Source organism: Lachancea lanzarotensis, scaffold LALA0S02 (genome assembly GCF_000938715.1).
Source record: "Lachancea lanzarotensis genome assembly LALA0, scaffold LALA0S02, whole genome shotgun sequence".
In the NCBI taxonomy this organism is placed as follows: Eukaryota; Fungi; Ascomycota; class Saccharomycetes; order Saccharomycetales; family Saccharomycetaceae; genus Lachancea; species Lachancea lanzarotensis.
The window spans coordinates 547,092-559,278 of NW_019212880.1; the positions used below are offsets into that span (position 1 = coordinate 547,092).

The following is a 12,187-nucleotide window of genomic DNA, read 5'->3' on the forward strand; positions in this document are numbered from 1 at the left end:
ATGGGTACCGGAAAAAAAGAGAAGCAAAGACGTATCCGTCAAAATGACACCAAGGACGGCAACTTGAGGGTGAAAGGTGAGAATTTCTATCGTGATGGCAAGAAAGTTAAGTTTCTGAACATGTACACCGATGGGAAGTCGATCCGCAATAAAAAAGGCGATTTGATTCGAGCTGCACCTCTCCAGGGCGCAGATATTCCAACGGCCAGAGTGCAGCCGGATCGTCGTTGGTTCGGAAACACCCGCGTAATCTCACAGGACGCGCTATCGCATTTCCGTGAGGCACTTGGTGATACGGAAAAAAACAATTATCAAGTGCTGTTACGCCGGAATAAGCTTCCAATGTCTCTGTTGGACGAAAAAGATACGCAAGAATCTCCGCAGGCGAAGATCTTGGAAACCGAAAGTTTTGAGCAAACTTTTGGTCCCAAGGCGCAGCGTAAGAAGCCCAGAATGGCAGCTTCGAGTCTCGAAGATCTAGCGGATACAGCAGCCGAAAACGTTAAGCAGTACGAGGAAAAGGCCGAATTGGACTCAACTTTGGGACTGATGGGTCAGAATGCCGAAAATGAAGACGGTTGGTCCCAGACTGCCAAGGAAGCCATCTTTAGCAAGGGACAATCCAAGCGTATCTGGAACGAGCTGTATAAGGTCATTGACTCCTCAGACGTGGTTATTCACGTGTTGGATGCCAGAGACCCCATGGGAACCAGATGCAAATCTGTGGAAGAATATATGCGCAAAGAAACACCTCACAAGCATCTCATATATGTGCTGAACAAGTGTGATTTGGTGCCTACGTGGGTTGCAGTATGTTACATTTAAGGGTAAGACGCGTGTTGGACATGTTGAACGTCGTTGTTGTGAGTATTGACGTGTTCACTGATTTTGAGCACCAAACCTTCTAGTCAGGATGTTTTCCGTTCCTTGAGGACGACAAAAAAAATACGAAAGTGTCTGTTACTGTTTTGGAAGATCAACGCCGCTTACTTTTCTCCGGCCGTATCCGTTTTGGATACACTTCGGGGAAAATTTGGTGGGTAATTGTCGTCTTGATAATATGCCACCGCTTTTAAGAGCAGCAAGGCCATCGATTAACAGAGGTCGGGGAGGCTTGTCTTGATCGACAGCTATCTGCCACGAACTCGAAAATCGAAGGCCGAACATCAGATTTCTATCAGTGAACACGCTATACTCTACAACAAAAAGATGATCACATATGTGCTAATAAGTGCTTCTGGAGAAGGTATCATCCAAATACTAACAAATTTTCAACAACAGGCTGCATGGGTAAAGCATTTATCAAAAGACAGACCAACTTTGGCATTCCACGCTTCCATCACGAATTCTTTTGGTAAGGGTTCATTGATCCAGCTGCTACGTCAGTTTTCGCAACTTCACAAGGACAGAAAACAGATCTCGATTGGATTTATTGGATACCCAAACACTGGTAAGTCGTCCATCATCAACACCCTACGGAAGAAGAAAGTCTGTCAAGTGGCACCCATTCCGGGTGAGACTAAGGTTTGGCAATACATTACGCTTATGAAGAAAATTTTCTTAATCGACTGTCCTGGTATTGTACCGCCTTCATCAAAGGACACAGAGGAGGATATTTTGTTTAGAGGTGTTGTAAGAGTGGAGCACGTAACTCATCCAGAACAGTACATTCCGGGAGTGCTGCGAAGATGCCAGCAGAAGCACTTGGAAAGAACCTACGAGATATCTGGCTGGAAGGATTCTACCGAATTTATTGAAATGTTGGCCAGAAAAATGGGTAGACTTTTGAAAGGAGGTGAACCTGATGAATCAGGTGTTTCTAAGCAAGTGCTAAATGACTTCAATAGAGGCAAGATTCCATGGTTCGTGTCCCCACCTGAGAAGGACAACAAAGATAAGGCGGAGCCATCTTCCAAGGCTGTAGAGAGCAATAAGAGGACTGCAGATGAAGCTGAGGCCGAAACCGAGTCTCCAGAGTCTCAAGAGACCAAGAAGACTAAGATCTAGTTAGTCCACTGCGTTGTCGAAACCGTGTGATATTTTTCGTGCATATTCTGTATACTAGTTTGATAGAAAGAGTGGATAGTGGGGGGATAAAATAGATGCAATCTTGAAGAATGGGTTGATTTCGCTATCGTCGAGCTGTTTCGGCAGTTAGATCTACGTTTTTAGAACTATTTGAACAAACCGTTTATCTAAGAAAGTTTTTGGCAGGGATGTTGGATTGATGCTAGAAAGATCCCTCGATCATACTAAAGATGTGGAGTGACACTAAGGCTACTACTGTTATTCTGACGACGCTAAAAAAAACATGTTGACGGGTTGCACTTACTTAAAGAAAGCTGCGCAGTTTCTCAAACATGAGATTGAATAGTCAAACATTATTAGTCAAAAGCTGAGTCTCCGTTTAAGTAACAAGCGCACAATGGGAACCTAGCTAATGTATATGCAAATATAGATATCTGGGATAGAAAAAACGTTGCGCTCATAAGGAGGCAATTGGCCGATTAATCATTGTTAAGCAATATTCTTTGCGCAGGAGATACATTTGAATATAGAGTTTCTTCGGGAAGGAAAGCATTGGTCGTTGTTGATGCTGGTAGACCAGTTGGATCAAGCGAGACCGTTTTGATCACTTAATACTATTATGGCATTTATGATACTTTAAGGTATCATAGACATTGTATTGGCCTGCTAGCTGAGATGGACGTGGTATAGAGTTCAAGGAAAGAATTGGCACCTAATAAATATCACAGGTTTTGGATGAATTGTGAAGTTTCGCTCTAGGGCTCTAGTGGTGAATGTGAGTTTTGCCACGCTCGCATGATTTGGTACAATGATAGTGGCCCAAGCTTCATACAAAGTGGTGTTTTCTTAACTCGAGAACGTCCTAATAGGCTCTTTTTCAAATTTTCGGAGTTAATGAGTGTGGTGTGGCTATAAACAAACCTCGCTGCCATTCTATTGGATTTCAGTCTTGTCAATGTGTCATTCTGCAAAATCATTAGAAAGAAACCCGCAATCAATCTACATATAATAATCCATCGAGTCCTTATTTATGCAATCGTATTTTACATGTCATCACAATCTCACTCATTCGTTGTTACGCTATACAAAACTATATGCCAGGAATTACCGGATCATCGAAATCACGAAAAACCTAACCCACTGGCGAAAGAATTATACTAATCAACTCAGACCACATTATAGAAAACATGCAAGCCTTTAGTTTCAGCTAAAAGTTTGGACTGATGACAGATGAAAACGATTGTTAGTTCATAATTATAAATATGCTTGATTTATCACTTGTAAAACCAGCACTATTTGACTTTATTGAAAGACAATCCCAAAGATATACAAAAGACATTCAGAATTACGGTGTTCAAAGTGTAATATCATTGACAGAGTGAGTTGGTTTGGTTCAAAACCTTGGTGACGACAGCGAAATCCTGGGCCCGTACTCGAGTACCTTAATTTATCGAAAAATCGACTACAATCTGAACTCAGATGGATGAAGCTCTCTCTCTCCCATTCACAACTCATCTTCGTCTTCTCCATCTCTACAGCGCCCCACAAGCTTTCAACATGCAATCCTTCAACCGACAACTGCATGATATGCCGGTGGGCGACCAATTTTTCCCGCATCAGGGCTCACAACACCAGCAACCTCCTGGGATTGGAACGCAGTTGTTCTCACCTCAAATGATGCAGGGACGGTTGCACCAGCATCAGCAACAACAGCAACAACAGCAACAACAGCAACAACAGCAACAACAGCAACAACAGCAACAACAGCAACAACTTCCCCAGGAACTGCACGGCTTGGAAGGAAATTCGGGTCTGCAGAACGTTTATCTGCTGAAACAGAAAATGGAAGCTGCAAACGCTGCATTTGGACCTCGTCAGGTACAGCCTCAGCAGCTTCTGAACAACACGCAAAACTCGCTTGCGAGTTCTTTGGGCGCCTCTGTGGGCAATTTACCACCTGGGGTGGGACTCTTACAGCAGCCAGGAACTGGAACATTGGGACCATCATCAACTACCACAGCAATGGCTCCTCCACCTTCTCTCTCACAAGCTCCCCAGGGTCCACTTGCAGGCTCGTTTGCATTACCACCCCCAAACCAGTTCATGGTGCGCGACGTGTGGAGTAACAACCTGCATGCTGAGTTTGCACAAATTAGAAGGCTTGTTGGCCAATACAACGTAGCAGCCATTAGTACAGAATTCGTGGGTACCCTTGCCAGGCCCATGGGTAATTTCAGATCGAAAAACGACTATCATTATCAAACAATGCGTTCAAACGTGGATCTTCTCAATCCCGTACAGGTTGGTTTGTCCTTGAGCGATGCGCGTGGAAACAAACCGGAAAATGGACCCTCAACCTGGCAGTTCAACTTCCATTTTGACGTTACTCAAGAGATGGTTTCAGCCGAATCTCTAGAACTTTTGAAAAAATCGGGCGTAAATTTCGAGCGGCACCAAAATCTGGGCGTGTCAGCATTTGAATTTGCGCATCTGCTTACAGATTCAGGTCTGATATCCAGCGACGTTACATGGGTCAGCTACCATGCAGCGTACGATTTCGGATTTCTGGTGAATATGCTCATGAATAATGCCATGCCCAATAATAAAGAGGACTACGTGTGGTGGGTCCACCAGTTTATGACCAATTTTTACGATCTCAACCTGATTAACAAGTTCGCACAACAACAGCAACAGCAGAATCAGAATCAGAAACCCTCCGCTCCGCAACCACCACAGGCGACGCTTGAGGCTATGGCTGACGAAATCGGTATCCCCCGTTTTCCTCTTTTTTCTTCGACGGCAGGTCAAAGTCTGCTGGCTCTATTGACTTTCACGCATTTATTTCAACTTCGCATCCCTCATCCGCAGTTGGGAGCTAATCTGGCTCGGTACAAGAACATGATTTACGGAATCACCAATGACTAGGCAGCCCAAACTCGCAATTGTAACTTTAAACGCAAGGCCTGATACACGTAGCACCGCCTATAATAACTCTCACTTAAGAAATCAAGCCCGTATACAAGTCTCAACAAGCAATCTTCATCATCGAACGGAGTACCGGTCTACTGTGTAGTCTACATATTTCCAATGCATGATGCAGAGCATTTAGTGTGTCGCTTGCCAATCCTCATAACACAAATATTCTCAGAAAATCGGTCAACGAAGGTATAAAAGCGACGACAACAAGAACCTCTGTGGTTAGGTACAAGATACCTGACACTAACTCATTAAACCGGGAAACCCATGATACCGAACCTTTGCTCCTTACTAGTACCCAGTGTTACCAAGACTTTTCAGCTCACGTGATTCATGTCAGCAGAACTTAAAAGTGACAGGATCGCCAAGACTTATCAAAAAAAGCCTAACATAATCCCCATTGCAATACTATAGATATTCTCAACGCCTTAATACGTTTTATCTCAATCTTCCTCTACTGTCTGCCTCACACTTGCTCTACTCAAAGTCAGATCTCGCTGTTGGCCTATATAAGCTGACCATTCAATATATATCACGCTGAAAAATTTTAAATCTACAATCTCGAATAAACTATTTCCCTTTAAAAAGCGAACAGATATCAACGTTCAAAGGCGTTTTTGAAGTTCTGCGCCATTTGCATCGCACAAAACACTTCGGCTCCACCCTAGTACAAATTTCAAGCATCTCATTTTGGCCTTTTTTCACGAAATTAATCGCATCAACGCGTCTGCATTAGAATTTAACAGATTCCTTCATCATGACTAGCATCGACACCGTTCCAGAGATTGGATATGCATTTCTCAAGACCTATTACCAGCGCATGCACCAAGATCCGTCCAAACTGCATCATTTGTACTCCACTACTGCGGAACTAACCCATGTGAATTATCAAAACGAATGGGACATGAACAATGAGCAATTGCCCACGGTAAAGCTCATCGGAAAGGAAAATATCAGCAAGTTTTACACCAGACACACCAAAAAAGTACGTTCGATTCAGGTCAAAGTCGAAGGCTGCGATTTTCAGTCCGCAGGAGCTAATAGTTCGAGCATTCTCATCCTAGCGGTGGGCGAAATGTGCTGGTCTGAGACCCCGGCGTTCCGGTTTTGCCAAACCTTTTTGCTCACTCCGGTGCCTAGCAACCCTAAAATTTACGATCTCACTAATGACATCCTACGTTTCATACCTCAACCGTTACTCCAGATAGAACACTCGTATTTCAAAGAAGCGAGTGAACTGGAATCAAAAAATGTTGCAGAAAGTACACCACAAGTTCCAGAAGAACCAAAGCAAGAAGAGGTATCGTTATCAGTCACACCATTGCAAAATGGGGACAAAAAAGAGACAACAGAAAAGAGCGCACACATCCAGTTACCAGCGAAACCTTCTAAAAGCTCTAAAAAGGAGGAAGTTACCGCAAACCTGGAGCCTGTGAATGGCGAAGCGGTGGCCAAGAAGTCAAGCGAGGAAGTCAAAGAACTTCCAACTGCCGAAAAAACGGACGCCTCGCCTGCAGCGAATGAGAAATCGCCTTCTCAGCCCGAAATGGATGAAAAAATTGAGAATAATTCAGAGGAAGTGGAACATTCCACGAGTAACGGCACCACGAATGAAAAAAGCGTTGAACCTGAGAAGTCTGTAGCTCCGGAGCCAGCCAAAAAGATGAACTGGGCTTCGAAACTGGCAGCTTCCGATTCGAAGGACGTTCCTAACATCACAACAAAATATATACGTGCTGAACCAGAGGCAACACAACCGGTAAAGAAGACATCAGAAAGAAAGTCGGTGTCACCAGGTGGTGCAACACGGGACGGAAAAGATGCTAAAAACCTGAAAAAGAAGCAGTTCTACTTCGTGAACAAAGATGGCTACTATCCAGTATACGTTAAGGGAACAGGTGGAGTCACTGACGATCAGCTGGTAAGGGCTCTAGAGAGTGAATTTGGCGTGGTAAAAAAAATCTCATCGCAGCTAACATTCGCAGTGGTCGATTTCGAGGATCAACGCTGTCAAACTGATGCTATCGAGAAAGGAACGTTGAAGGTCAATAACGTAGATGTTCACATGGAGCCGAAAACGATACCCAAGACTAATTCATTCACTCCTACTTCCTCCTCTCCCACTTCTTCTAACCCTCCCATCGGCCAGCGTTACAGTAAAAAACACACCAGCAAGAGAAGAGTGTAAAAATGAGAGTGAATAGCATAATTAAGAACATACAGGATAAACGTAAACTAATAGGTCAGCAATTAATCAGATAGCAGCATTTCATTGACATTATTAACAGTCAAGATTGCACCGCAGCGCACTATTAGTTGTTAGCTAATGGGTAGTATCGAATTTATCGCTCCGGTCACCGTTTTGAACTGTGAAGTGGCACAGAAATCCGCAAGAATCCGAGCACTATGTATACAATAGGTAGATTGAGAACAAAGCTAATCAAGACTGTCCTAGAAGATCAATGTCATAGCTATTCCTCGTGCATTGTCTTGTCAGTAGTCACGTGGGTGTATTTTTCAGTCATTTACACGTTTTGAGCCTTACCTGGCTAACCGGTGCGAACCTTTAAATATCATATCCAATCTTTCAACTACAGGTCGTTGAATCGCCAATCTCTTAACTAGAATGCTGGTACCGCCAGCTAATTTTGGTATCGCTGAAGAAGGCATCTGTATGGAGTTTTTCGGGCTTTTAGAGTCATTATTAGGCACTTTTGAGTAATATTTCATATACTAACAGCAAGAGCTAATAGATCGATGTTCTAAGATCGAAACGCTCAATTTGTCATTTCTGGAGACTCTAAACCTTCGAACGGTAATCTTTGTGGGCGGGCAGGAACCTTCCAAGTTTTTTCAAGAATTTTTCGAGCGATGCTATGTTCAGTGGTTTGTCGTTAGGACAGCCAATGTGTCGTCAAACATGGCTCCAGTGAACGCCAGTGCTTTGAAAACCTCCCAGGACGAAAAATCGATCAAGACTAGTAACGCATTGGTGTCCGACAGCTACGAGTTGAGTGACAATGACGATTTGATGATTTTGAAGAGCTATAGCTTGAAAAGGACGTTCGAGTTACTCTTAAACACTTCTAACCACAACACCATCCTTGTCGACAAAACTTCAATTGTTGTTGGGATCTTGCGTAAACTCCAGAAATGGAATATTGTTTCCATAATCAATGAATACCGGCTATTTGCTACCAAGAACGCGAATTACTTCGCGGAGACGCTTTTGGAGATGATAAATGTGAGAATCGTACAGGAAGAAGAGGAGAAGCTGGGACTGCAACATCTCGAAGATTTGCAAATCGATGAAACCCGTCAAACTGGTGACTTGCGTGGCTGTAGCAACTGGGAAGTGGTGCACGAATCGGACCTGAATGAGCCACCTCGCATACCGGCCCACTTGCTAAGAATCCTTGAAGCTGTTCGAAAGGACAACAAAGAATTGGACGCTACAATTGACTTGGAAGTGCCGCTGATGGCAAAAAGCCAGTCGGATCTTGGGATTTTTGGAAATCGGTACCGGTTAGCCTTCAACAAGAAGGAACGGGCCGATTACGACTTTTACAGAGGTGGGAAGCACAATATCATAACGTTCCATTTGCCTCGGGATCCCTTGCTGCCGCGTTGGTTCATTCGTCAGCGAGATCTATGGGAGAATGAAAATGCCAAAGAACATCACAATTTCTACAAGGAGAGCATTTTCGTATAGTCCGGGAGAATGAAAGAAGAGACAGGAGAGTGCTGCTCATTGAGGAGTTCTCCACTTGGTAGTTTTTTGAGAATTAGAAGAGACGCACAACCAAACGAATGAAGTTGGAATTGCAAGAACAGGTTTCAAGACTGGAGATATTCAGCCAGCACTTTCAAATACAGTTTCAAAACAGGAGATATTCAGCCAGCCTTTTGGTGAAGGGAAAATCACCAAGCAAAAGTTAAACATTTTGATCTGTCCCAACGCTTGCCGATCATACGTTAGGCTTTTTTGACTCATCGTATCTGAAGTAAGAGTTGCGAATGCCAAGGAAAATAGCTCACACAAAAGGAAAGGTCTGGTCAGGAACTGAAAGACACTATGTAATACGCCAGGCCCACCGGCGTCTCTACCCTCAGCCTAGAATTCAAGATGTTTCGACGATGACTAGTCATTGTCGAACCCATGTCAGCTGATCTGTAGCGCTCTCAAAATTCCGCTGCAACTTAGATCTGCGAAATTCCACCGGGAAAAAAGCCCATCTCGACCATCAATGGAATCAAGACTGTCAAAATGGTATTTAAGAGCAAGGCCATCGACCATTGTATCCCATTGATCTTACCGTGTTCTTGCCCACCTGAATTATCAGTCTCAGCATTAATCGAAAATTACAGCAACAATGGTTCAAAACGTTTTGTTGCTAGGATCTGGGTTTGTTGCCCAACCGGTTGTTGATGTTCTAGCTGCAACTGAAGGCATTAATGTGACCGTTGCTTGTAGAACTTTGGCCAAAGCGCAGGAGCTGGCTTCTGCGTCGAAATCTGCTGCTATTTCTGTGGATGTGTCCAATGATGAAGAACTAGATGCAGCTTTGTCAAAGCACGATCTTGTGATTTCGTTGATTCCATACATCTACCACGCCGCCGTGGTGAAGAGTGCCATTAGACTCAAAAAAAACGTTGTGACCACTTCTTACGTCTCTCCAGCTTTGAAGGAGCTAGAACCTGAAATCAAGAAGGCAGGCATTACTGTTATGAACGAAATTGGATTGGACCCAGGTATCGACCATTTGTACGCTATCAAAACCATCGACGAGGTCCACAGAGCCAACGGGAAAATCAAGTCTTTCTTGTCATACTGTGGTGGTTTGCCAGCTCCAGAAAATTCAGACAATCCTTTGGGTTACAAATTCTCTTGGTCTTCTAGAGGTGTTCTTTTGGCCCTTAGAAACTCGGCCAAATTCTGGAAAAATGGCCAAGTCGAAGAGGTATCTTCTGAAGATTTGATGGCTTCTGCGAAACCATACTTCATCTTCCCTGGTTTCGCTCTTGTTTGCTATCCAAACAGAGACTCTACTCCTTTCAAAGAGCTGTACGAAATTCCGGAAGCTGAGACCGTTATCAGAGGTACATTGAGATTTCAAGGCTTCCCAGAATTTGTCAAGGTTCTTGTAGACGTTGGTATGCTCAAAGATGAGCAAAACGAAATTTTCGAAAAGCCAATTGCCTGGAACGAAGCTCTACGCCAGTACTGGGGCAGCAAATCCGCTTCCAAGGCGGATCTGATAGCTTCGATCGACGCCAAGACCAAATGGGTCACCGAGGAGGACAGGGAAAGAATTCTCGACGGTTTCAACTGGTTGGGTCTCTTTTCCGAGAACCAGATCACTCCAAAAGGCAACGCATTGGATACCCTATGTGCCACACTAGAACAGCTCATGCAATTTGAAGAGGGCGAACGCGACATGATCATCTTGCAGCACAAATTCGGTATCGAGTGGGCTGACGGTACTACCGAAACTAGAACTTCTACTTTGGTTTCCTACGGTCAACCAGGTGGCTACAGCGCTATGGCTGCAACTGTCGGTCTACCATGTGCCATTGCCACCAAACAAGTTCTAAGCGGTGCCATCAAGGGCCCTGGTCTTGTCGTTCCATACACTCCTGAAGTCAACGACCCTATCATGAAGGAATTGAAGGAGAAGTACGGCATCTTCCTAACGGAAAAGACAATCAACTAAGCTAGGCTTACAGAATATGTATCTTATTTGGTTTAATACCTTAAACGTGGACGAAAAATGTCTCTATAGACTGAAGAATTGTCAGGCTATCTAATGGATGATTAGTAAGTCTTCAATCACTTATAAAGGCCCTCTATAGCTTTGATTTGATGTAAGTTTGCATGTTAGGCCATATTTATAGCATTTGATGTTAAATCTTATAAACTTCATAATGTAGAACACTCGGGAAATATCGACAAAATATGAGCTCAACGACTTCTCAAAAGCCCACCAGGTTCTGGAATAAGGTCAAGTCGTCTACGAAGTCGTTCTCGACATCTTTTGCGCAACTTTCTATCAAGCAAGAACGCGATGGTGACACCCCTACATCTACAGTCATACATAAAGCATTAGTCAAGTTCTATACACATAGAGAGCCGTTTGAAGGCTTCCCCGATTGGCTGGGCCATAAGGAAGAGCTTCCTGACGAACAAAAGGTGCTTCGCAAGCAAAAGCAGCACCGTCACGATCCTAGAGGTACACTTCAGCAGCAATCAGCGAATGGATCTTCACACACGGAATCGGTCCCTCAAACTACTCCTTCACAGCGAATTACTGCTGGAACGGACTTCAGAGGTATTTACAAAGGTGTCACCAGTGCTCGGGTTTCGCATTCGGCATCAGCTCCGCCATCTACTGTTGTGCAAGACGGAAGAGATGCTCCAATACCAGCTCCAACGCAACGAACATCATCGATGTTGATGCGGGAGAGGCTGAAACGGAAATAGTAAGCCAAGGTTGCTTCGCTGGTCGCACAGAGCACAGAACTGGTTTCTGTCGCATCACGGTATTCTCTTTTTGCATTCTATAAATGCTATGGAACTTGAAATCGTCCTTCGTCAAGTGAAATGCTTCGAGGTTAAGGCTGTGCCATGGATAATCATACAATATGAACAAGAATCAAAACGTTGGGTACTGCATTGAAAACTGGGAGACATGGCATTGATGCAGTACCAGATTAGACGATAATACTGTTCATGGAAGATAGCATTTGAGTCGATTTTGATATTGGGATCAAAGACCGTTTCCAGCTGTGAACGATCACATTGATGTTTTTCAATCTTACTATCGTATGAGCCGTTTTGCCTATGGCATTTCTATCCGAAAAGCTGCGTGGGAGCCTTCATGAACCGCTGTCACCAAACGGGTTGCTGGGGTTTACCGCTCGCATTAATTCTACAACAGAAGCTCTGGGTCTACATACGTGATACTCACAGGAGGTCCGTGAACAAACAATATACTGGGTCTACACATAGGGGCTAGCTTGACGATCAAAATATCCGACGTCCTACTGGATTCGCTTGCTCAGTTTTGCAAGTGTAGCATAAAGAAATTGTATTCAGAACCCTGTACACTTATCTAATAAGCTACATATAAACTCAATGCCTACTTCTCACCTTTGACAATAGCCCTGATTCACGAACGTTGTT

General features: G+C 44.0%; 6 protein-coding genes across 6 annotated transcripts; all 6 read left to right on the top strand.

Moving 5' to 3' along the window:
- On the top strand, nucleotides 1-2,007 carry NOG2 (LALA0S02e06106g1_1; the record flags this gene model as incomplete). Its single annotated transcript, XM_022773819.1, has 2 exons — nucleotides 1-810; nucleotides 1,282-2,007. The coding sequence occupies 2 exons, from the start codon at nucleotides 1-3 to the stop codon at nucleotides 2,005-2,007; spliced, it is 1,536 nt and encodes a 511-aa protein (XP_022627308.1).
- A 1,578-nt stretch (nucleotides 2,008-3,585) lies between these two features.
- POP2 (LALA0S02e06128g1_1) lies at nucleotides 3,586-4,953 on the top strand (the record flags this gene model as incomplete). The annotated part of the gene is made up of 1 exon (XM_022773821.1): nucleotides 3,586-4,953. One exon carries the CDS (start codon nucleotides 3,586-3,588, stop codon nucleotides 4,951-4,953), a length of 1,368 nt encoding a protein of 455 aa, XP_022627309.1.
- An 808-nt stretch (nucleotides 4,954-5,761) lies between these two features.
- BRE5 (LALA0S02e06150g1_1) lies at nucleotides 5,762-7,192 on the top strand (the record flags this gene model as incomplete). Its single annotated transcript, XM_022773822.1, has 1 exon — nucleotides 5,762-7,192. The coding sequence occupies one exon, from the start codon at nucleotides 5,762-5,764 to the stop codon at nucleotides 7,190-7,192; it is 1,431 nt and encodes a 476-aa protein (XP_022627310.1).
- A 438-nt stretch (nucleotides 7,193-7,630) lies between these two features.
- Nucleotides 7,631-8,716, top strand: OCA4 (LALA0S02e06172g1_1; the record flags this gene model as incomplete). The annotated part of the gene is made up of 2 exons (XM_022773823.1): nucleotides 7,631-7,676; nucleotides 7,758-8,716. The coding sequence occupies 2 exons, from the start codon at nucleotides 7,631-7,633 to the stop codon at nucleotides 8,714-8,716; spliced, it is 1,005 nt and encodes a 334-aa protein (XP_022627311.1).
- Nucleotides 8,717-9,377: 661 nt separating this feature from the next.
- Nucleotides 9,378-10,718, top strand: LYS9 (LALA0S02e06194g1_1; the record flags this gene model as incomplete). The annotated part of the gene is made up of 1 exon (XM_022773824.1): nucleotides 9,378-10,718. The coding sequence occupies one exon, from the start codon at nucleotides 9,378-9,380 to the stop codon at nucleotides 10,716-10,718; it is 1,341 nt and encodes a 446-aa protein (XP_022627312.1).
- Nucleotides 10,719-10,960: 242 nt separating this feature from the next.
- Nucleotides 10,961-11,485, top strand: MSO1 (LALA0S02e06216g1_1; the record flags this gene model as incomplete). The annotated part of the gene is made up of 1 exon (XM_022773825.1): nucleotides 10,961-11,485. The coding sequence occupies one exon, from the start codon at nucleotides 10,961-10,963 to the stop codon at nucleotides 11,483-11,485; it is 525 nt and encodes a 174-aa protein (XP_022627313.1).
- Nucleotides 11,486-12,187: the final 702 nt, after the last annotated feature.